At 37.8% G+C, this 25,836-nt stretch overlaps 1 protein-coding gene and 1 long non-coding RNA gene across 3 annotated transcripts in view; both read right to left on the bottom strand.

Moving 5' to 3' along the window:
• LOC148130449 (uncharacterized) overlaps nucleotides 1-25,836 on the bottom strand; it is a 484,585-nt gene that overhangs the window by 221,616 nt on the left and 237,133 nt on the right. The gene's annotated exons all lie outside the window — the stretch shown is intronic.
• Nucleotides 3,809-16,916, bottom strand: GJA5 (gap junction protein alpha 5). 2 transcript variants are annotated; one of them, XM_087966622.1, is made up of 2 exons: nucleotides 16,636-16,916; nucleotides 3,809-6,765 (listed from the first exon to the last, which is right to left on the bottom strand). In XM_087966622.1, the coding sequence occupies exon 2, from the start codon at nucleotides 6,738-6,740 to the stop codon at nucleotides 5,637-5,639; it is 1,104 nt and encodes a 367-aa protein (XP_087822748.1). In that variant the 5' UTR covers nucleotides 6,741-6,765; nucleotides 16,636-16,916; the 3' UTR covers nucleotides 3,809-5,636. The 2 variants fall into 2 exon arrangements, with proteins under 2 accessions (XP_087822748.1, XP_087822749.1); XM_087966623.1 differs by lacking the exon at nucleotides 16,636-16,916 and adding an exon at nucleotides 11,139-11,489.

Genomic DNA, 25,836 nt, shown 5'->3' on the forward strand with positions numbered 1-25,836 from the left:
GCGGACCAGGTTGAAGACTTAGCTAGTCAGGGACACAACATGCAAATATATAACACACACTTCACAATTGATTTTTTTTGTTGGTTTGAGACCTTTTTCAGCCTCCCAGAGGCTTAGAAAAAGCCTCTGCAAGGCTTTTCAGGATGATAGGCTTGTTTTGTCACTTCCTGTAATACCGGAAGTGATAAAACGGGCCTATAATTTATCCTGAACAGCCTTGCAGAGACTTTTTCCAAGCCTCTGGGAGGCCAAAAAAGGCTTCAAATCAGCTAAAAAATCAGCTGTGAGGCACAGTGCAGGTAAGGGGATGAGGTGGGGGATTGTGTGTGTATGTGCAGGGGGCGTGGGGAGGGGGCACACATTGCATTCTGGGTGCTGGCATGCGAGTGCGTGCATGCTGGTGCACGTGCAATTTTTGGCACAGGAGCCTAAAAAGGTTTGCCACCAATGTTCTAGAGCAGGGGTCCCCAACCACCGGTCCCCGGACCAGTATCGGTCCGTGGAACAATTTCTACCGGGCTGCCGGTTTGCTGGGCGTCACCATCTTGTTTTGATGAAAAAGTGCTTCCGGTGAGCTTTTCCGGGTAGAAAGCGGCGTTTGGGTGCTGAAAGAATCCTCGCGCCTTAGTTTCATCGAGGGGGGGGCGGCTTCGAACAAAACTAAGGCGCGGGGATTCTTTCAGCACGCATAGCAAGCCGAGCCGAGCGACCGTCCCAAAGCCATCGCGAAGCCCATCGACACAGGTACAAAGGAGGAGTTGAAGGTGGCGGGGACAAGCGGGGGACGGCTGGCTGGCCAGTTGCTCGGTTCGCCTTGCCATGCGTGCTGATGCCGGTACCGGGCCGCGGATGATTTTGTGATGCCGGTACCGGGCTGCGGCACAAAAAAGATTTGGGGCCACTGTTCTAGAGGATAGATGTCATGACAAATAGATGGGTTCAATAGATGATTTTGTTTAATTGAGAAATGTAAAAGGTATAAACTCTGCCATTTTTTTTCCAGATGGGTGGAAACAATGGGAACTAGACAGTCCTTTAAATGACTTGACCCTATGTCATGTAGAACTTTATATGTGATGATCAGCACCTTGATTTGTATCTGTACCAGCAACTAATGCAACTTGTGAAATAGCATGGAGTGGTCCTATTGAGGTATGCTTATCACTGTCCTTAATTTACCACCACAGTTGAAACTGGATTTCTAGTTGTAAGTTATGCTCATAAGTTAAGGACCCACATGATCAGACCTGATGTTATGATCAGTGGCGGGATTCAAAAATTTTTTACTACCAGTTCTGTGGGCGTGGCTTGGTGGGCATGGCAGGGGAAGGATACTGTAAAATCTCCAGTCAGGTGGTATTTGACAGTTCTCTGAACTACTCAAAATTTCCGCTACCAGTTCTCAGAACTGGTCAGAATTTGCTTAATACCACCTCTGGTTATGAAGTTTGTGGTGTTTATTAAGTAAATCTATGGTTGGGAAGTGAATACAATGATTGTTAATGCCCTCTTGTAAACCCACTCTTCCAATTGGGCAGTTTTTGTTGGACATTGTCAAAAAATTCTGGAACCTGGCAAAAAGAACGTCCTTTTTTAAAAAAATAAAAAATGTGGTTTCAGAAAGGAAAAAGAGGCCTGGTGATTTGGATCCTGGTTGTAAAAACAGACATTGCTAAATTTGTCTTTAATATGCCTGGAGACAGAAACTGGAAGTCTTTGTTGAGTTTGTTGTAACAAAAACAAATGCAGCTACATTGTTAGGCTTTGCTCATTCCAATGATGAAGCTGCTCTAATTTGTGATGGATTTTTAAGGTCAGCTTTTGGGGGATCCAACAAGGGATCCAAAGAGGGCAACCACCTAGGCAAAATGTTACCCATTTAAGAAGAGAAATGTGAATAAGACAAATTGTAACCCAAACTTTATTAAAACATAACAAGCACAGTACATGATCAAAGATAACATGCATCCTCCCATCTTGGGTTTATATTACAGAGAAAAGTAGACCACAAAGAAAGGTAGCTTAAAGACAAACTTTTTCAGTCTTCTATCAAGTCCTTTAATACAAAAACAAATACTCCCAGTGCTCTTAATTTCCTTCCCAGAAACAGGAGAAAATACTTACTTGCCTTGAAAATAATGAGAGCATTATTTTCCTATCTCTTCATTTGTGCACCATGTATGATACAGTGTAAAACAAATATTTTGGAAAATGAAGTAGAACACATTATGACAACTGGAAAATGAAATTAATTTCCTTCACATTTCTTTATCTGATTGATGCTTAAACTATTCTGGTTCAAATGAGTGAGTTAAACCTTAATTGTGTGATATTGGATGGAATATCTACTCTAAATTACAGGATTCACAGGCTTGTTAATGGAAAATGTAGCAACCATATTTCACTTAATATCCCGTAGTAAAAAAATAATCCCTGTCAAAACAGTCATGGGTAAGTGGCTTAACAAGTGATTCAAATGTTCTTAGAAAGTCTTAGAAGAAGGAGTAGAGCCTTTGGCTTCCTGTAAATAAATTCAAATATTTCTAGCCCTGTTGCAGTTTGAAGTTAAATGTTTGAAGGCCAGGAATAGGTGTTCTTACTTCCCAAAGCTACAGAAGCACTACTATTACATGAGGATTGCATTTCCTGTAGATGTTGCATGAATTTAAATTGTGCTAGAAGTGCTATAAAAATAGTTTATCTTTCAGTCACTTCCCAACTCCCGAACATGAACTTTCTGATTTGGTTGCTTAAATATTTTCTTGCCTTCTTTCATTGCCTGACAATGCCTCCTAGTGCTACCCCAGTTCTCATTTTCCACCAGTGTCTCTCGCTTACCTATTTCACCACAGCAATTATTCAGCAACAATCAGAACTGACAATGATCTGACTGTTAAAAAGATCCAGCCAACTTTTTAGGCAGGATCATGGCCATAAAATTCCATCATTCACTGCTGAAAATTAATATACACATTTCTGGCTATTACCAAAAAACTGCAGTAAGTCTTCAGAGCAGGCTTAACACATTTTGGTTGAGAAAAAATGGTCCACACCTGAAACAGTAAAGAAATTTTCTCAAAACTTCATGAAATTTAACCCCATTTTCCAGTGGATGTTATGGCATAATTAACAGCTGTCTTCCTATAATTCCCTCATGCTGAAAAAAATTACTAAAGAGAAACTTTATATTTGGATGTGGTCAGGGGTGGGATTCATTTTTTTTAACAACTGGTTCTGTGGGCGTGGCTTAGTTGGTGGGCATAGCTTGGTGGTCATGTTATTGGCTGGGTGTGGCGAACTCAATATCACTCACATTGAGGCACACATCTCCTCGCCTGGCCTCTCGTGACTGTGGGAATGCTGCAACAATCGTAAGTGTGAAAAATGGTCATGTCACTTTTTTCAGTGCCATTATAACTTTGAATGGTCACTCCACACAAGCAAAGTACCATCAAAGGAGGGGGAAAAAACTCCAGAGAAGTTCCAGAGACAGGAAATCTAGTCCTGCCAAGAATGTAATAAGGGTTAACGGAGAGGCAGTTTCTGTAAGCAACACCAGAATGTTTCCTTCCTGCCTTCCTTACAGGGTTAGGCCAGTAATTTCTTCTAACAACCGGTTCTCCAAACTGCTTAGAATGTTAAAAACCGGTTCTAGAGAATAGGTGCGAACTGGTAGAATCCCACTGCTGGCTGTGGTGAAATTGTCTGCCTCTGTGATCTTGTTTTCTTTTTTGTTCCTTGACGTATTTTGGCCTAGTGGCTATGTTCCCAGCAGCAGTAACTTTAAAATAAATAGAGAATATCATATTTAAAAAGCCACAATTTATTAATGTTCCACAGTGTATTAATTCATGTTTCATACAGGAGTATTAAATTCAGTAGAAATCTTTTTATATCAACATTTTTGTTCAAATAATTCAAAAAGATATTTTTAATTGCTATCCTCCTGAGATGGTACATGTTTAACACTATGAGGCCATACAGAATTCAAGATTTATTGTAGACAAATACATCAAAAATTCAAGTAGAATTCATTGCATTTTCATTGGTACTAGCATAGTTTTGAGAAAAGAAGAAAAAAATATAAGATTTTAGTTTCCTAGGAGAGGGGACATAGCTTGTTGGTATGCTATGGTTCCAAATGGTCCAATGGTTTTAAGAGATGTGGAGAGGCCTTGGCCCCATGTTTGCACTATAAGAATTTGAAGTTATGCTGAGATTCAGGAAGCCAGTTGAGCTTCATCTTGGAGGAGAGAAAAAATAGTGCTATATACCTCCCCCCCACCCAAACTCCTTTGTACGTATCTCACAACATGATGCTCGCTGCAAATTTAGTTTGCAAGTTCCACTCAGTAACATTCCCACACAGTCCTCCCCCAAATCCCCCACAAAGCCTTTACAATCTGATCTATTGTCTTCTCATCGGTTGCCTTTGAAACTCAGAAAATGGAGGAATCCCCCACAAATGAGTCAATGCTCATCCTCTAGTTTATCAAAAGGAGAATATAAAATGCAATTCAAGTGTTCCATTGCCTGAATTGCTATCAGCTGTGGAATAACGGAACCCCCTCACCTCATTCCATACAAAGATGAAATCTCAGAAATTGTTACTGCCTTTTTATCCTTGTGTTTTTAGAATATGAGTTTATGTGCATTTGATGGCTGGCAAAACAATCTGAAAAACAGCAGTGGTGGGAAGCTGAAGCAGGAAAGTTCAATCAAAAGAAAAAAAAGTAAGCAAAATATCTCATGTTGCTCGAAGACTTATTATCTATTCTGCTACTGTTCGATTTTTATATTTAAGTGCCCCCATCACTTGTAAAATCTGTTCTGACTTTTTCCAATCACTGTATCCATGCTTGCAACAGGACTGTGGTGGCTGGATTTGATGAGGGGAAGACATATTGTGAATAATGCATAGAGAAGAGTCAAGGTCAGTGAAGGTTGAACTTCTGTGAAGTTTGGTAATAATAGTTAATCTGAAACCAGGAACTGAGAGGAAGGTTAAGACAATAGTTATCACAAGTGAGAAAACAGACTGCCCAGAAAGTCTGCAGAGCCTCTGTGATCTAAAAAGAAAAAAAAAAACTAAAGTTTTAAATACACCTGAGAAAAGTTAGAAATAACCTGATTCAATTCACAAAAAGAGATTATAGCATGAATCCATTCTACCTGGAGGCAACCCCACAGAGGATTGTGGAAATGCCCTGAGTTTTTCTTCAGAATTATAACTTACTCCTTTCCTTTGTCCAATCAAGGATTCTTAAGAATTGTAATTCTGTGCAAGGGCTTGGAACAGAGACTCCTCAGCATTGTTCCCAAACTATAATTCCCAAGGTTCTTGGAGAAGTTGCAATAGTTATACTGTTTTAACAGTGCTGGTTCATGAGATCATCACCTAAAGTATAAGAACACCATGTAAATGCTAAAGTTACTTTGCTGTTTTAAAATCCAACAGTTTTTCTTTTGGAACAGTAATGGATTCACAGCATGCAAAAAAACATTTTGGAATATGTCAGCTAAACGTGAATTAATAACTAATTGATCCAGAATTTAGACTGACAGAATTTCAAAAATTTAGCTGCAGGCATTTGCCGTAACAGCTTCTTCCCTTCTTCTAGGTCCACCAGAAGCACTCACACTGACAAGTCGTCAGACCTTGCCTTACTGCTTGTGTGGCTAGTTTTGCTGTGTCTGCGTTTGTTCTGAAAGTATCCATTTGGTGTCAGATTTGACGCAGAATTTACACTGGCTTCTGGGTGTTGCATGTAGTTTAGTTGGATACAGAGGGCTTCTCCACCTGAATCATCTGGATTGTGAACCCTCTCTGTTGCAAAATTGACCGTGTTTTGCTCAGAAGCCATTTTGTTACTGAAGGGGCTGATATATTTCCCAGTAGGGTTGGCTAAACACTGATTAAAATCTGGAGGAGGGGTGCAGCTTTCATCTGTCTTCACTTGAGAGTCTCCCTCCAGTTTGCCAATTAGTGGTGCAGGGCTGATTTTCTGAGAGAGTGTGTGTTTAGCTTTCTTCCATCCTAAGTGATACAGTTCAGCCAGGCTTAAGAAGAGGGAGAAGGCTGCTACCACAAGCATGAAAATAATAAAGATGTTCTTTTCTGTTGGCCGAGAGACATAACAGTTGACCGGATTAGGACAGGGCTGCCGGTGACAGACGTAGAGAGTCTCCAGAAAGATTCCATAGAGCATATATTGCCCAACAATGAAAGCAATCTCCATGGTGGTACGGATTAAAATACTGCAGACATAGGTGTTTAGCAAAGTGCCCTGAAGAATTATTCTCCCACTGGGTTCATCCCAGCAGGACAACTCTGTCTTCTCTGGTGCTGGGTAATCCTGCTGGGAAAAAGAGTCACACTTGTTCTGGATTGTCCTTGCTCCTTCCTTGGCCTCCTTAAGTTTCCTCTTCTCCTGCATACGGACAGTATGCATTGCGTGACCCATGTATAACAGGGATGGTGTGGAAACAAAGATAATCTGAAGGACCCAATACCTGATGTGGGAGATTGGGAAAGCTTTGTCATAGCAAACATTCTCACAACCGGGTTGCTGGGTGTCGCATTTGAAATCTGACTGTTCATCTCCCCAGGAAGATTCTGCAGCTGTGCCCAGGACAAGCATCCGGAAGATAAAAAGGACAGTCAGCCAGACTTTTCCCACTACTGTTGAATGTTTATGGACTTCTTCAAGGAATTCTCCTAGGAAGCTCCAATCACCCATGTTTGTTCAACTGGGAGATTGGCGTCTGACGGTAAAAGAAAAAAAAGGAGTTATGGTAAACAATGTGTCGGGCATGGGAAATGTCTTAACTTAATGACCTCCAGATGTATTGGATTCTAATTTTTTTATAGATGGCCATTAGAAATGCACTAATTATTAGAATTGAAGTCCTTCACATCTGGATGACATATTGGGCAAAGCAGTAAACCTTTGTGAGTGGCTTTAAAAGACATTAAAGGCATGAAAATGTCACCTTTAAATGTAGATTATCATAAAGGTAATAAGGGAAGCAGGAAGTTATTTTTTTTTCCAGTGTTTAACTTTATATCAGTGCAGCATAGAAAATAGGTTCAAAATTTGTTCAGGGAGTAATATACCCTTTGATTTTAATCTTATTTGTTCATATTCCCAAGCTTTAGACAATGTTTTTCAACCTTGGCAACTTTAAAATGTGTAGACTTTAATTCCATGAATTCCCCAGTCAGCCCTTCTGATAAACGCTGCTTTTTAGACTATCCCATATGCACTATCATCCAACTGTCTTCTCTGGTGGCCACAACATACCTAGATAGTATGGGAAGCTAAAACAATGGTGGCCATCTTTCTCTCACTATATCAGGGTTTCTCAATCTTGACAACCCCCAGCAAACGTAGCTGGGGAATTCTGGGAATCAAAGCCCTCACATCTTGCAAAGGTTGAGAAACTGAACAATAGGAAGGGCTGGATTCTACGGTGAATTAGTGCTAAGAATCCCCTTGAGTCTTTTTTCACTATGTGATCCTCAAGCTGTCCATCTCTGATTCCTTAATAGATTTGTCTTTCTTGGTTAAAAAAAATAATGACAGAAGATGAATAGGAAAACTGAGTCTTTATTACATAAAGTTTATTACATAGTTTGGAGCCTCTGTGGCTCAGTGGTTAGAATGCAGTACTGCAAGCTACTTCTACAGCCAGCTGCCTACAATTTGGCAGTTCAAATCCCACCAGGCTCCAGGTTGACTCAGCCTTCCATCCTTCCAAGGTGGGTAAAATGAGGACCCAAATAGTTGGGGTCAATATACTGACTCTGTAAACCGCTTAGATTGGTCTGTAAAGTACTATAAAGCGGTATATAAGTCTAAGTGCTATTGCTATTGCTATTGTCCATCTTATTTAAAGGGTTAGATCAGGGCTGTCAAACTTGCAGTTTGCTAGCTGGACATGTCGTGCACTGGCCCTGCCCACGCCCAATTTAGTGAAGAGGGAAAAAGTCATGTTATGTCACATGACGCCACCATAAAGACATGAGTTTGACACCCCTGGGTTAGATGTTGCAGTCTTCTCTTACCCCGCCCCCATTTTCCATTGCTTCTGCCATCACTGCTCCTTCAAAACGAAAGGAGAATTAAAAAAGCAAAGAAACAATAGCTACAGAACACCATTTGCCTGGTAGCACTACACACTCTCCATCCAGAGAAACACAGCTTATTGCACTGGAATTAGAATGCTTGACAGATGTTCTGTTTCCAGATTTATTTCAAGCATTTGTAGCTTTAAATAAATTCTGACACTGAAGTTCCAATGCATGCTGCTGAATACTTGAGAAACTAGCTTCAGACTCTAACCAAAGGATAATGCTAAGTGGAAATAATGACCTTGGGTGTGAGTGTACAGAAGGCTGCTGCCCAGATGGGTGTTAGATCGAGTTTTGCTCGTTCATTATCAGTGACTTCAGTGTCAAGTTAACCAGTATATGACTAAGCGTGAAAATTGTAGGGCTGGTACTAAATTGGGAGGTGTTGGGTATGTGAGGAGAGCCAAATAATTTTGATCAACCTAGAGAGATTAGGACATGTTGACATAGTTTTAAGACAGTTGAAACAAAAGGTTACAGCTGATGCTGCTGAATTTCTCCAGGTTTTAGTAGTTTGCAGCCAGCATCAGGGACTTTTGCTCCTTTAAGAATACATTTTAAAGATGGCAAATAATTAAAAAGCAACAAATAGTAAAAATACTGTGTAATCTTTAACCTCAGAAGAAATACTTGTGTTATGTGTTTATATGCTTAAGCTTTGCAGAAAAGTGTCACAGAATGCATGTCTTCTGTCTTTCATGTGATACTGTTTGGTTAATTAAAGAAACAGCTCACAGTTTAAGATAAACAGTAACTGCAACTTAAACTAGATTTTTCCAAAACAGTAAGAAAGTCCCTACTCTCTTTGTATCTCTAATAATAACCTGCATTTCTAACTCTACCTTTTAGGATCCCTTTATCTCTTATTTCTCCTTTAGATTTTTCCTTCTTGATTTTATTACTAAATTCCATAACCATTGTCATCTATAATATCTTCATCCTTCATTTTCTCTCTTTGCTCTGCCCAAGGTATCCCAATTGGGAATAATATCTCATGCATAAAATAGTGGGTTCTTTTCCAGAAGAAACAGTTTAACAATCTCCAGAGATCAGGAAACACTGGGCTGCAGTTGGTATATACACTGTCAAGTGTAAAATATATCACCATTTGTTTTTTTCTTCCATTATCGTGTAAAGGATTGAGGATACATCCAAGAACTAAGGAAGAAAAATGTCAGTCTCTTTCTGTCCAATATCAAATGTGAATTTGCAAAAGAATGATGAGAACAATATTTTTGGAAGTTTATTCAAATTCATCTTCTAGATTCAAGGGCCCCATATTTATACAAGATATGCTTTGATTTATGGCATAAATTGGGAATTGGAAATATTGAGGAAGGGCTAGGGAAGGGGTAGTGGACTTGATGCTTGAGTAGAAATTATGCATATGTTTGAAGCAGTAGCAGTGTTAATTCTGTATAACCAACTACATGATAAATTATGATCACTCCATTAAACAGCTAGAGATCAAGAAATCCATGCAAAATATACTTTCTTCTACCTCTAGTAATGTACATACCTGGACAGGTATATCTTCATTATATGTAACAATCATTCCATATTTAAATTCAATTGCAACTTTGCTAGGTTAATTAAACTTCCTAACATTTTTATGTATTATTTAATTTGCTGCTAAATGTCGGAGCAACATGATCTGCAACTTACACATTCTGCAAGCATTGTGGCTCTCCAAAGATCACTTTGTTTTCAACTCTTTCTAAGGAGGCCAACAAATTTACTGGTTATGATGATATAAAAGAATTCATTTGCAGCTTTACCCAGGAATGAAGCACAATTGATTCTTCTTTAGGACATATAAACGGTTCATTGTTTCTATTTTGCTTTTTTAGTGCCATGTGACAAAGAAGACAAGGACAGTGGAGATGGATGTGTGAAATCTGCCCTCAAGCCAAATAGAGAAAGAAAATAATATCACATTCTATCATGTTTCCGAATCCTTCTCGCTTTAGCATTCCAAGGGCAAAATAGAGGAATAAAAAAGAATGTAATATTTATACTTGGCATATTCCCAAGTGGTCATGAATCTCATCATTCTGAAGTTCTCATACCAAAATGTAGATAAAAGCTGTGAGAAATAAGTTTGTCTAACTAGTTATTGTGTCTTTTATACTTCCTTATTGTATTACCTAAGAGGTGATCACATTTTTCAATCATTGTTTCATAATGTATATATTTTGATCAGTGCTAAGGTAAATGCTATATTTAAAAATTGTTTCAAAAGAATTCATATATGCCCGCAGCAACTGGCTAACCATGTGTGGTCTCTGAAGCTGGGGCTAATCTTGGAAATTAAAAAAAAACAACAAGCAGAAAATGCCCTGTTCCCCCCCTCCAATTATATATAAGGAGCCATATTTGATGCAGAGAAGAATCTTTATCTGTTAACAAGTTTTTGACTAAGCCTTCAATGCAGTCTAGTAGTTGGAGAAGCCTTAACGCTAGAGAAGATACTAGAACTGCAAAGGGTGGATCAATTGTTGCTGTGGTTACGAAATATCAATACAAGAATATATTCCAACTTCACATACTGTTGTGTCCCCCAATATTCTGAAAATATAATTCTGAAAATATTATGCGGGTTAGCATCAATTAACAAAGGGAACATAGAAATGAGACAAAAAATGAAGTTAAAACATATTAAATTACAGCACTGCTCTTGCTCATTTTTGAGTTGCCCCAAAGTTGCATCCCACTTTAGAAAGTGGGTTCTTCCAGTCGTTCTGATATAAGCTTAAATGTACACAATGAAAGGGAGGGAACCTGTTATATCTATAGACTAATCATGGTTGCTCATCTACTTTAAAATATTCTGAATGTAATATAAAAATGTCAAATTCTTATACTCCAAAAAGCTACCTGCTTACCCTCTTAATTGTATTTTAGAAATACAGCTTTCTTTCTCAAGACAGAAGTGACAAATTTCTACCGGCTCAATGCAATTCATCTTTCTGTTTGTAATGATTTTCAAAGAACATTTACTTACCTAACTTCTTTTTCCTTGAAATTGGCTGTTATTTTTACCCAGCATAGAGCCTTAGGAGTTTGTGTTCAAGGTCTTATTCATTTTTTTTCTCCATTTGCAGCTTGTCAGATACCTTACTGTCTTCTCTCTTTATATGTGTATTTACTTCTCGTCATGTTTGCTCACCCCTTTCCTAGACACTTTTTTTTTTTGCAAAATTAGTAATTTTATAGGTTTCTTTCTTCCTCCAGGGTCTACCTTTGCAGTTGTTCTTACATAAATACTGCTGTTTTGCAGGTTTTCAGTTGTGCTGTTTTTAGTTGTCAGGAGAGCAAGTACTGCTTGTCAAGTGTTCTTTGAAACTGAGGAACAGTGTGAATCCCTTTGCAGTTGCAGCTCTACGAAAAAAAGTTTTCACCACTCATAAAGAAAAAGAATGGTTGATGTTAATGGGTGGGGCAGAAATAGGTTGCCCCTAGTTATCTCTGAAAAACTCAACCAATGAAATCAAAGATGTGTTTCTTAGGGGCAAATAGTCATAAATTATGCTGCATTGCTGGATAGTTTAAAACAGAATCAGAAGTTTGTGGATTTTGCTGGCAAAGCAACCAGCTTAACGACAGTTATGGTTTTGAGGCACCATCCATACTGAATCTTATCACACTAAGATTTGTATAATTTCAATGTATTTCCAATCCCCTGAAATTCAACATAGCTTGCTTTTGCTTTATCCTCATAGATGAAGTTTGCAAATGCTTTCAGGAACTTGTTATCAGCACCTGAGTGAATGGGAAATGTACATATAATTTCAACAAGATCCTTTAAGATCACCTGGAATTCTTCAGACCTTGTAAAAACTGAGGAAGCAGAAGAACCTTCTGGGGCATGAACTATGTTACTAATAGACTTGTTACATGGTCTTTGTAAACTTGTTTGTATGTCTGGGCAGTCATAATTGACTGGATATAGGAGTGGATCAATCTTTTTTAAGGGAGGGGTTAGTGCAGGCTGTCTTTTAAAGAGTAAGTTGTATGTTATGCCTTTTCTAAAGAGATCACCTCTGAGTCCACCTGTTTCTGACAATGATCAGCCAATTGGCAATCTTGTTTTTTGGAAGAGAAGATGGATCAGTGTTAACTATAGAGGATTCCAGAGGAAATGGATTTTATGGCTCTTTTGAGTAAAAATTCAGACTCGGGCATGAGATGGATACATTCTCAGTTATCCTTCTATTAAGTGATCTATATTATCTAAATAGAAGGTGTCATTCAATATAATCAATTTGTTATGAGAGTTGTGGCTTAATAATAGTATATTACTTCTAAATTTCTAGTTGGTATGCATGAGAAAGATTAATCATGTTAATGTTTGCTTCAGTGTGAGGCTCCAAAATTCTTGGTCCTCTCCCCCATGTTATGTAATGAAGCTACATATTGTTATGTAATAAAGTCACATGAAACTGCTAGGGAAGATAATCCATCAAGTTGACTGAAGTAACATTAGGTCAGACTAGAGTTATCATTCAAATCCTATCTTGGTCTTTTGAGACTTGAGTAAGTCTCAAGTAGGACTCAAGTAAGGGACTTGAGCCCAAAACAAGCTTAGACTAAATCCCTTGAGTATGAAGTTATGGCATTTCAGTGATCATTCTGGCTCAACATTGGCTTCAACTTTGAAGGTGACAGGAGTTGCAGTCTTCCTGAAGCAGCAAAGTATAACTTTGGAGAGATCCTATATTCACAGCTCCTGTTAGATCAGCAAATAGAACTGGTAGTCAGAGAAACTTTTCCCATTAGGGGCCTAACTGGGAAGCTGATAATAGAGATTGTACCAAATGCAGGACCTGATTCTTGCAGAGAGCATTTAGGCCAAGGTGTAGGTGGCTTACTTATGATCTACAGTAGATGGGTTAATCAGAAAAGCAAGTGTGGAAAGGCATAGTAAGATGTGAATACAGGAAGAAATGTATAATGCTAATAACGGGCATGGGAGAAAACAAAGAAGAGTATTAATATACTAATCAGTTAATATATTGAATGAAAATTGATTTTTAAAAATGAATATCATTTGTTTTTAAATATCTTATAGTCTAATTAAAAAAGAAAAAACTCTCTGAAGCTTTGACAAAAAAACAAATAGGCTTTTAAACCTGATGTAAATATAAAATAAGAATATTCCTTTTATGGCACTTTGAGAAGAACAAGCAAGTTTGTGCAAAGCTGAAATTTAGAGCTAATATGGAAGTCTTAAAGGAGATGGTAAGGGATTCACGGAACCAGGTAATAGATTCTAATGTTCAGCGACATTATTGCCAGGCACAACTTTGATATAAGAGATTGTTGGCAAAAATGACCTAAGAAAAATAGATCACATCACACTCTTTCTTGAGCCAATTAGAAGTGAGATATGTGAAATGGCCAAGGCCTTTGTATTTGGGCTATGTTTTTGGCTGAATTAGGAAGACAGAAACTCGGCAAAGATTGGGAGCTGGGTTGGTGTTTTTTTCTTTGCTGATCCAGTGCAGGACAATTGATTTTGTTCAGTTTCTATATTTTGTATGTTAAATCGCAAGATTTTGATATCCAGCAACTATGTTCTCACCACTTGAAATAATGTCTAAAAGAGCCTACAATTTATCAATTAAAAAGAATCTGACAAATGTATTTATTTGGTTATATCTTTCCCCCAAACCCAAGCCCTTATACGTGGTTGTCCCCAGCTTCTTTGTCCTTTGTGACAGCCATTCAAGTCTATCAGACTGAAAAATAAGAATGGGCCAAGGACACCCAGTAAAGTGGGAATATTCTATCCACTATACCTAGATTGTCTTTCCTGGCATCTTAACTATTTTTTATTATTTACAATAAATATGCAGTATGATCCTATACAAGTTGCTAGAAAGTATGTTCCTTATTTTAATGGGAATGGCATAACAACGGGTTTGGTTTATGCGCACACATGTGCGCCAAACGCATGCTCTGTATGTGTGCGCAGTACTTGTAAAACAAATTCTTCTGTGAGCTATAATCATCTCCTGCTGATGTGTGGCACTCAACTGTGCCGCGCAAACAACTAAGGTTGCTTTAGCAGGGAATAAAGAACAGCCTAGAGCCTGGACAGGTGGGTGGGCCCAACTGAAGAAAAGAAGATCTTCAGAGTGAACCAGTTTGGTGTCAGCTGCTCTTTGGAGCTACTGGTTCTATTGAACTGGGCTGAATCGGTAGAATCCCACCCCGCCTGATAATATATACTATTTATTGGTCAATTGCGCAAAGTCTGAAAAAGAGACAAAATGTGAACTGCTATATAACTGAGATGGAGGGCAATTTTGCTCTGCAGCATTGAGTTGCTTGTCTTTCATGCAAGCATTTTCAATTGTCTTTGCAGCAACATACTATGAAATTGGTTAAGCAACACCATGTCCATACTTCAAGCTTTCATAACAAACCTGGTCAGGTGTTCTGTCAGAACAACAGGCATGGCAAATGTCTATGGAGATTCTCAGTCATCCAGGTCATGGTTGTCTCAAAGGTTCTTTTTCAGGAGGCAACTGGACTTTATTTTTCACTGAAGATGTTTCGCTTCTCATCCAAGAACTGAAGAAACTTGTTGAATGAGAAGCAAAACATTTTCAAGGAAAAACAAAGTCCAGTTGCCTCTTGAAGAAGAACCTTTGGGATAACTGGAATGGCAATGGCCAATTTGTGGATTCCCTTGTTTCTGTGGCTCTCCCTCAGAATGTGAGAAAGCAAGAGCTATTTACTTTATTTTCTATGGGAGGAACTTTGTGGCAATGTGGTTTTCATCCACATGGGTAAAAAAATATCCAGTGGTCAAAGAATTATGCAGTGGAAAGAACTTTAGAAATCATCTTCAATTTCTGCTCAGTGTAGCAGTTGCTTCCTTATGTTTCACTGGTCCACTGATAAGATTAGTGGGGGAAAACCCACACCATCATTTAATTGTTCTTTCACATTTGAGCTATAACAGGAAAGTGGGAAACTTGCAAATTTCACAAATGTGTTGTGAATTTTCATTTCAAAACTGAATCAACATTCAAAATTGAATTGATTTGACAAATTTATTTTTTTAAATGTATTGGCTGCCCAGCTTCAGTGGACTTGGGGTAGCATACAAACCTAGAAAAAATATATCACTTCCTAATATACCAATTTATGAATATATTCATCAGCTTTTGATTTCTGTTATTTCTGCTTTTCACTACCAAGTGATGGCTATTCCTGCTAATCAACTATCAAATTTGTTAAACTAGTGCTTTAGGTCAGATGTCCATAAAAATTATAACTTAATCAATCGTCACAGCCCCTATCCCTAACCCTTGTGTACTTAGGTTTCTGACTTGTTAATAGATTTGTAGTCTAAGCATATTGCACATACACACCTACATACACTATTAAAATCATTGGCTATAATCGTTGAGTATTACTTTTCTTACAATATTATAAATATTTGGTAATTAAGTTTTTGAACTCTAAAGGAGATGAAAAAAACATTGCTTGATATTAAAATTGCTTTTTGGTATTAAAATCCAGGCCATTGTCTTTATTCTCTTTTCACTCTACATGCTTCACTAGTCAGTCACTTTGCACAGAAACAGGAAAGCAGACAGAAATTCCAAGTAATAGTTCAGGAGGTTCAGACGATCTATTTTGCGTTATGAACCAAAATCAAGGATTTAAATAATAAAATGTCAAGATACTTAAGTAAAAGAAAACATATTTGTAAATATACTGTCATGGTTTTTATAATAGCTATTGCACAGAAGTGCATTATTTAGAGCTACTCTTCCTCACTAATCCTCAGTCTTTTTATCATGCTAATCTCATGAATATTCATCTAGTATAGACAGTGTCTGTGTACAGTTATTTGAGTATAAATCCCACTTACTACTCTAGGACATGGATTGCTTCCAGAAAAGGCATTCATCATCCACGCACTCCAGTTATTATCATAGTTTTAGGGGATCTTGCATTGTCATTAATTATGTTTTCCATAATTAATTTTATATGTATTTTTTTAAAAAATCTACAAAAAAAAAAACAAAAAACCAGAGAAAAAGTTTTTGGATTGGTTTTAGGAGCCCACCCATCTGGAAGCCTTCCCTCCCAACTGCAAGACTGCAATAACATCTAATTTATCAGATTATCTTGCAGGATATACATTTGCAATAATAAACTATTTGCCAAGAATCATGTAGCAATGTCATATTTAAAAACTATAGAAATGCATATTTGTATTCAACAATATCTGCTAATTCTTGGATTTAATGTAAGCATGACACTCTAGAATGAAATGGAATCATGGACACATATATAAATACAGTTTTTAAATATATTTTAAATATATTAAATTTAAATATATAATATATATTCATATATTTTATATATTTTGACCAGACAGAAGAAAACCATGACCACCAAATTAAAACTATTGCTAATAAAAAAAAATCTCTAATCTATTAGCTTTCAGATCTCCGTTGGAGTTTGCAGGACTGTACCTTTTCTATTTATATCCAGTACGGATTTTTGACTGATGTGAGATAAACACAATCCAGGTGGTTGTTGGAGCTCCAAGCCTTCTTGTCTGGGATCAGCAGGCTGGCTGAAGGATCCCAAAAGATCTGAAAGAAGCAGAGTGGAGGGTCTTCCAGCTTCTGTGTGATGTATGACATGCCCCAGCAGCTGTCAGCCTCCTATAGAGTCATCACCATGAATCAGGATATAAATGTGGTCCCAAGAAAGCTTTATTGTAAGCAGTGACTTGGCTCCAGTCAAGCACTTCCTCTGGCCCTCAGCTCTCTATTTTTAATGAAGGAATTCAGGGTTATCGCAAAGGAAGTCAAATTGTTGTCGGAAAACAATAGCAAAGTAACTAAATGTTTATTAGTTCCTCCCCTGAGGTCTAGGATATACTTGTCAATTGGACTAATGTGATGTATGGATTTTTTTTAAAAAAAAAAACAAATTCTTAGGGCTTGCATGTCCAATCTTGTTTATATTGGGGGGGAGAACCCAGAATCTAAGCCATGCAGCAATTTAGCACTTCAAGTAAAATGTAAATGGCAATATAGTGGCAGTATCTACATGGCTGCTATATGATTTTCTCTAAGGCTAAGTGTTTACAGGCCCATAATGCTCACCTCTCTACAGTGCTTTCCCAGTTAAGCAATTCAATTTCGAATTAAAAAGTGTAGTAAAAGTGAAAAAAAACCCACTAATCTTCTGCTCTGCATCACTGAGCACAATCCACTGGGAATTTGTTTATACAGGCTGCTTTGAAATTTATGATAACTACTTACAAGAATGTTCATAAGATGTTTTTAAAATGTTGAAAAGAATGTCCCAGGGATCTGGGCTCTTGATGTGCATTTTTCTCATTATGTCTTAAAAGAAAACTTCATTTTTTAATCTAAAACTTATTCAGCATTTTCCCACATAGGACAAGTGGTTTGCATTCTAGCAAATAACTTGAAGTAAAATCATATGATGGCTGATCATCATCTTCTACTTAATCATCTGAAGCTGGAAATGGAGTGTTGAAAGTGTTAGAACAGTAAGGTCTTTTCCTATAATGTGTTGAGCTGCTCTACTACCATTTCCTTACTGGAAAGGTTTTTGCAAGTTTCTGATATTGTCTGAAAAACCTGATACAGTAATGGGCAAAAGAAAAGGTTATGTATGCACAAAGAGAAAACCATGAAACCTCTCAATTTTAACTTTCAACTGTCAAAAAGAAAAGAAAGAAAAATGTAATCACTTAAATGTAGCTTTGAAATCTGATACTTTGAGTTTCAACTCAGTGTCATGTACCAGTTGGAAACTGATAGTTGACAAATGCCACAAGAGTTTGGAAATGAATGAGGCTACACTTCTTACAGACACATTATGGTGCACATGGACATGAATGGAGAATAGAATGGAAAAGAGTATTTTGTCTAAACAGCCAATAAATATAAGCACATGATAAAACCTTAGATAGGTCAAACCAGAAGCTTACTGAAGATGTTTCCTATTGTCCCACCAGATGTCAGAGGAATAGCAGCCTTCCATTTATGCATCCCAGCAATTGGTCTTGACTTAGATTTCTTCTAACAGTAGATGCAGATTGCTTATAATCAGAACAGTTATGTAATGATTGAGAGGGTATGAGAGCAACCCATACAATCTGTTTATGGAGAATGAATGAGTAAATTTCTTGACTGGTCAGTTTCAATCAGGTTCTTCTATTTTTGCAAATAAGATTTGGTTGATCAAACTGGAGAACTTCTCTTTTCAGTTCACAGAAACTTTTGGTGCACATTTCTCCAGATTTATAGATTATTGTTTCCATATTTTGCCCAACAGTCATAGTTTTTGCAGAACATTCTCTATCATTATTTTAACCTTATTTTAATTAATTTAATGTTGAAGGATTAGCAACTTTGGTTTATATAAAAGAAATGATTTCTCCTTTATAAGTATCAGAAGTTCCCATAATCACACTAATGCAAAATAAATAATTAAATCATTTTCTTAATATCAGACAGATCTTCACTTTCAAACATCTCTGGCAAGAAATTTTAAACTTTTCAAAAATAGTTTGCAATAGAGAATCAACACTTCTTGAAATAGGAAGATCTTCACCACACAAATAGATACTAGAACAGGGGTGTCAAGCTTGCATCGTCACGGGAGTGTCACGCGATGTATCGGCTCTTTTCCCCCCTTCACTAAACCGGGCAGGGGCGTTGCCAGTGTGTGACACATCCAGCCCGAGAACCGCAAGGACCTCTGTACTAGAAGTTAGTCTGGCTTCCTAAAATAGATATTTCTGCAGCATAGATAAAGTCACTAAAATATGTATCTAACCTTTTTTTTTAGTTTACTATATTAAACTTGACTGGAAAACCACCATTGTATAAGGTGTTGCACTTTTATTTCTAGAGAAGGAGATTGTCTTTTTTTAAAAAAATACTATCAAAAATGGATTTATAGATGACAGTGGTTTTTCACTAGCAAGTCTCCAGTTTGGGTAAAGTGTTGTCTATAAGCAACCTGGTGTCAGTTGTAACAGCAGGATGGCTGTGCAAAAATGCTTTGTTTCCACTTTTTTCTTTTACTAATAAATAATATTATTCCTAATCAAAGTAAATTAGAAAAAGTCATTGAAAGCTACTATTTGAGTACAGCTGCTTACTGAGAAACTGGCTGCGTTTGGGAAGACTAAACATTACAGTGCTGGCATCTTGAGAATTTTGTGCTGGAGTCTTCTTTAAGAGTCCACATTCCTGCCTGCCTATTTTGCTACACAAAGTAATTCCATTCTGTTCTCCCTCACAGAAGAGCCAGAAGCACTAATGACCCTTATAAGTTTAATGGAATTCAGGTTAATGACTGGAGAATAATAGAAGGGAATGGTGAGGAGGGAACTTTTGGCCTGCCTAAAGTCATTCTTGATGCCATTTTATCTACTTGTAAATTGTCTCATGAAAGCTGGTAATGGCTTTTTGCAACTTAGACAGCCTTCTTTTGATTGCCCCTTCTCATAATTTTTATTCCCTGGTCCAATACTAAACAACTGAATGTCCTTTCATCTTAATTCCCACAAAACCCTTGAGAAGCATCATTTTAAAGGATTATAGCAACCGCACTTAGACTTATATACCACTTCATAGTGCTTTACAGACCTCTCTAAGCAGTTTTCAGGGTCAGCATATTGCCCCCAACAATCTGGGTCCTCATTTTATTGACCTCAGAATGATGTAAGGCTGAGTCAACCTTGAGCCGGTGAGGATTGAACTCCTGACAGTCAGCAGGATTAGCCTGCAATACTGCATTCTAACCACTGCGCCACTACGTTCCATATAGAAAATTAAAATGGTCAGACAGTTAATATTGCTGCTAGCACTTCAAATTCCCTGTTTTATCACTAATACACTTTTCTGGCTAGAACTCAGCTGATTTCAGTTGAGGCTTGATTGCAACTCTGCAGCTCAGGTTTTCATTTTGGAGGCTGTGGATGTGTCCAACTCATTTTGACAACTAGATACCAGTTTTCTTAGGAGAAACCAATAATGGATGATCTGACCATGGTGGGCTCATACCCAATTTCCTATTGGTTCTTGCCTGAATAAAACCTGGTGAGATCTCAACAAAGAATTTTAGATCTTGATTTACAAAGAAAGAGAACCCACACTTTACATCTGTGCTATATAGAGCTTGTGTACCGTCCCTTCACCGTCCCTCTAATATTTGTATGATTTACTAGTTGCATCTCATAGGAGGGCCTTCACATTGGAATATCTGGATACACTTCCTTCAGTGGTTTGTTGGATACATTCAGTGGTATTCCTCTTCAAGAGCACTTATGCATCTGCTCTGATTCTGAAATTAAAACGGTAACATTTGTACCCCTGAATTGTCTGAGTGACCATCCTTGGAGGGTAGGGTTAGAACAGAAACAGCAGAGATTTAATACATAAAATTTAAGGATTGCTGATATGCAAGTCATGTTGAACTTCATGCCAGAATAAATCCAAAGAACATTCTGTTTTATATTCACTGTAGGTTACCCTCTTTGATTGTGACTCTATAATATTGGTTGCAGGTGAGAGAAATAAGAAACACTCCCATATCCTATGCTACCAAAAGTGTTGGGTTTTCATTGTTCATGTCTTTTGCAATGTGTATGCACTGTGAGGAAGAGAGAAGAGATGATCAACCAGGTAATTGATCAGTGCTTAATGCTGTATTAGGACAGAGAAAGACTTTACTGTAGTAGCTGGAAAAAAGCAGATACTGCAGTTGCCTTTAATTCCTACAGCTGTCCCAATACAACAGAAACTGGAATACCCCAATTGTTAGAGTGTGTGTATAAATATATGTTTATAAAGGCACCTTGGCCGCTGAGATGGTAGGGTGGCTTTCTCCAGCTTTATCAAGTTAACAGCAGCCTAGGTTGTTTCAACTAGCATGCCAAAGGATATTTTCTTGACGTAAGTTTTGTGAGAATGTGCATTATGTGCATTCTTAAGAAGGAAAAGCAGCTATAGAGTTAATCGGTTATTTCATTTTATCTACATCTTTCACTCTTCCAATCTTAAACAGTTTGTATGACAGGAAATGCCACAAGAAACCTGTCATCTACCAGCCAGAAAATTTGCGGGCAGGGGGAAAAAGAAAAAAAGATGTGTGCAGACTGAAAAAATGGGTGACACTTAGGATAATCAGATTAAGCTTAGAGCCTATCTTTGAAAATGATTTGAATATCTGCCTGAGGAAGAACGGAACATCAGTGCCACATGTGATCCTCATGTGGGCTTCTGAAAGCCTTTTAGAAAATTATTCTGTGTCCATATAAATCATTTAGCTAGTTCTTCAGAGTTCAAAAGACATTTAAGACTGGCTTAGCACAATGCACCCATTATTTGAAAGTTTTGGCCATGAGTGAAGTTTATCACAGGATGTTCTGGATCATTATTTTAACAGAACATTCGAAATGATTTAAGAGTCAGACAAAATATTTTGGCAGAGCTATGAGAATGACATTTCAAACTATATTCATAGGTCCACCCTTATGAAAGGGAAAATGTGCATAGTCTTGCCAAGAAGCAGGGCAGGCATAAAATAAATAAATAAATATTGAAGCATTTGTATGCTTAAAAAGACAAAGAAGTGAAGTAATACAGTTTAGTGAAAGTTCCTTAAATACTTTCATACCAATAATACTGGGTTTGGTTTGGGTTTTTTAAAATATAAAAACAGTTGACTAATGTTTAGTTTACTGAGCCAAAGCAAACTCCTTTTAAAACTCATTGACTACTGTGGAAGAGATGGTTTTCTTACAAGACATTTATTTATTTAAAGCATTTGTATAACTGCCCATCCTAAAACCAATCTTTGGATGGCTTATAGCCTAACCATATAAACAACATATACAGCAAAACTAAAGAGCTAGCAAACCAAAAAGAAAGAAAGAAAAGTAAACGAAAAAAAAAGGATGCTGCAGCCACACATACCTGCTACATCCCTTTGTGTTCTCATCATGCTGTGACCTCACCCTTTCCCAGCAACTGAGGGAAGTAATGGTTCTTAAATGCTCTTCAGAAGATTAAAAGTGGGAAGATATTCCATAGGGCAGGAGCCGTAGTGGAAAAGACATGTTTCTGAGAACTCACAAGGTGACAATGTTTAAGGAAAGGGACATGGACCATGACTATATCTATTCTGGTAAATGGGCAGGAACCCTGCTTGGTTCCTCAGGCAACCTGGCACCATGCCTTTTTATTGTACCATTGTTTTTGCCTACTTGTAGATGATTAGGGTGCAATGGAAAAGTCTGATAAAATATAGGGCAGCTTTGGCCTGCTTGTGTCACATGCTGAAATTGGCTAGAAATGGACTTATATTAAGAGATTGTCATCCATATTTTAATAGTTCTTTAGCTTTGGTTGTGATGTTCGCCTGTTTCAATGGTGGTCACCCTAGTTCCCAGGTAATGCATTCCTTCTCTCTTTAAACCTCTCACCCATACTGGGAAAGCAAGCCTGTTTTTCTTCCTTTCCATAGGTTGCTCTTTAAAGTGTCTTTATGAGAGCCAGTGTTGAGTGATGTGGTGGCCTAGTAATAAAGACATTCACCTCCCAGTCAGAAGGTTGGGAGTTCAAACCTAAGTAGCAGCAGATGTTTCTCTCTTAGAGTGCAAAGGAAAAAAAAATCTGTTGTGAACTACATGTAGGCATCAGGAAGGGCATCCAGCCAGTAAATTCTCAGTTCCATTCAGTCTCCCAGACTCTACCCCAAATTAAGGGACTGCAGGGTCATAAAAAGAAAAAAGAGAGAGCCAGTGTCTAACTTGTACTAGACAGCTTCACATCCTTTACAATTTGGGTGGATAGGAAGGAAGGAAGGTCAATAATTTAACCATTCTTCTTACAAAATGGCCTAGATAGGGGAAACTCCCCCTTTCTTTCTTTCTTTCTTTCTTTCTTTCTTTCTTTCTTTCTTTCTTTCTTTCTTTCTTTCTTTCTTTTCTTCTTCTTCCTTTTCTTTCTTTCTTTCTTTCTTTCTTTCTTTCTTTTCTTTCTTCCTTCCTTCCTTCCCTTCCTTCCTTCCTTTCCTTTTCTTTCTCCTTCTCCTCCTCTTCTTTCTTCTTTCTTTCTTTCTTTCTTTCTTTCTTTCTTTCTTTCTTTCTTTCTTTCTTTCTTTCTTCCTACCTTCCTTCCTTCCTTCCTTCCTTCCTTCCTTCTTTCTTCCTTTCCTTCCTTTCTTTCTTTTCTTCCTTCCTTCCTTCCTTCCTTCCTTCCTTCCTTCCTTCCTTCCTTCCTTCCTTCCTTCCTTCCTTCCTTCCTTCCTTCCTCCCTCCCTCCCTCCCTCCCTCCCTCCCTCTTTCTTTCTTTCTTTCTTTCTTTCTTTCTTTCTTTCTTTCTTTCTTTATTTCTTTCTTTCTTTCTTTCTTTCTTTCTTTCTTTCTTTCTTTCTTTCTTTCTTTCTTTCTTTCTTTCTTTCTTTCTTTCTTTCTTTCTTCTTTCTCCAGCTTTATTCCCATGACAACCAAGGAAACTCAATGAGTACCTTTCTGCCAATCATGCACTCTCTCCAATCATGGCACAAGTTGGACAACCACAGACAAATAAAATCTACTTATGGATGGAGAAGCACTGGCTTAAGTATTTTGGCATGTCTTCTGGGTACAATGTGATACTCTAGAATGGAGAGACATTACACACACTAAACTGCTTCTGTGTGAGTGGACACTTTATATGACTGCTGGCTGTAGACAGTCAGGCTGTATTTCTGAAGGGCTTGCTGTTCATCAATATCAATATGAAAGTTAGAATTTTAAACAGCTATTTCCCACTCCTCATGGAGTGTTAAAATTTTACTCAAAGGTTTTAGCTGAAGAGAGCTAGCAGCTCTATCATCTTCAGCTTGCAGACTAATATGCAAGCCAGTTTTCTAGAATATTTTTTTCTGATATATTCTTCGAATTAACCTCTAATATTTTTGTTTTACAGTTGTGTGATGATTTGGGAATATAATGTTTATTTCCATGTCTGGGGAATACTACATTCCTCAAACACCGGTATTATAACTGCCACTGCAAATAATACAAAAAATAAGTATCACAGCAGGTTTGTTGACTAAAGCAGTAGTTGCCAACCAGTGGGCCAGGGACCACTGGTGATCCACGAGAAAATTTTGTTGGTCCGCAGAGAAATGTTTCCCCCAAAGCACTCCCCCCAAAGCAATTAATCCAGGATGTACGGGAACACAAGGCTGAGCCATCCATATGGCCTGCCCACCCACTGCCCCCCACCCTTCGGCCGAGCGCAAACCTTACTTTGATTAGAGCCACGCGAGCTGGAACTGGAAGGTAAGACCAATGGTGGGGAGGGAAATCCACCCCGGGGTGGCTTGCTGACGTTGGTGGGAAAGTCGGTCCCATATTCCAGAGCTTCAGTAGTCACAAGACTGGCCCTTTGATCATCCTGGAGCAGCTCTTCCAATCCATGGCAGGCTGGTGCACCCAGGTGGAGAAGGAGCTGGTCTGGGATGACCAAAGGGCCAGGCCTATAACTACTGCAGCTGTGGAATATGAGACTAACTTTTCCACCAACATCAGCAAGCCACTGCCAGTCAAAATTCATATTAGTGGTCCACAGGATTTGAAATTATGAGTTTGGTGGTCCCCGAAGTCCAAAAGGTTGGTGAACCATGGACTAAAGTATATTTACTTACAATGGAGTAAATCTCAATGGTAATACTCCATCTTTATGCAAGGATAACTTGCATGAAAGAGACAGCTTGGTCTAGTGGTTAAGGCTCCAGGCTAGAAACAGTGATAGTGAATTCTAATTTCACCTAAGGCATGAAAAACAGCTGGGTGATTTTGAGCCAGTCCCTCTCTCAGCCCAACACGCCTCATAGAGTCATTGGGAAAATAGGAGGATGAAAGAGTATTAGGCATCTTCTCCACCTTGAGTTCTTTATTAAAACAATAAAAGCAGGATAAAACTCTAATAAATAAATTATTTTGTGACTCCTTCAATTTTCTTTCCTAACTTGCTATTTAAAAATAATATTTGTCTTTTGTTGTGTAATTATATATAGGGTAAAGGCTCATAATATTAGAACTGATAGGCATAATTTTTAATAACTACCATGGCTGCTTGCAAGATATGCTGGGCTAGATGTCTTAGCAGTTCCAACCTATTTTGTATAATCCTGCTGACTGGACACAGTGGAACTTGTAACCCTAAATCTCTAGAATCTGTCCTAGCATTTTGCCTAGTTCTAATCAATATATAATCTTGCCTGCTTTAATTACTTTTTGAAAAATGAATGACATAAATATTGTACAATGTTTTGCTCTGGAAATGCCAAGACTGATGTCCCTGAGTATTATTTTATCTTATTGTAGATACCTATGTGAACATGTATGGATGAGTATATACTGTATGTATGTATATACAGTATATACATTTATATATGCTGATCTATGGCTGTAATAAAGATTTGAATTGGTTTGATATATATAGATGTTTATGTTTGTGTGTATATATATATACACACACACACATACATATATTTACAAGCATACATTTAATGAACTGAAGGGCTGTGTTTTTTTTTTCCTTTAAATTGCTTCATTTTCCCACTTTTTCTTACCCAGTGAGAAACTAAACTGGCAAAAAAGTCCTTGGCTATATTTACAGGAT

Source organism: Notechis scutatus, chromosome 5 (genome assembly GCF_049901735.1).
Source record: "Notechis scutatus isolate UNSWTSFEM ecotype Mainland chromosome 5, rNotScu1.2, whole genome shotgun sequence".
NCBI classification, from domain to species: Eukaryota; Metazoa; Chordata; class Lepidosauria; order Squamata; family Elapidae; genus Notechis; species Notechis scutatus.

Bases quoted from the DNA above. Each gene is read 5' to 3' on its own strand.
- GJA5 (XM_087966622.1), bottom strand. From the start codon at position 6,740: ATGGGTGATTGGAGCTTCCTAGGAGAATTCCTTGAAGAAGTCCATAAA.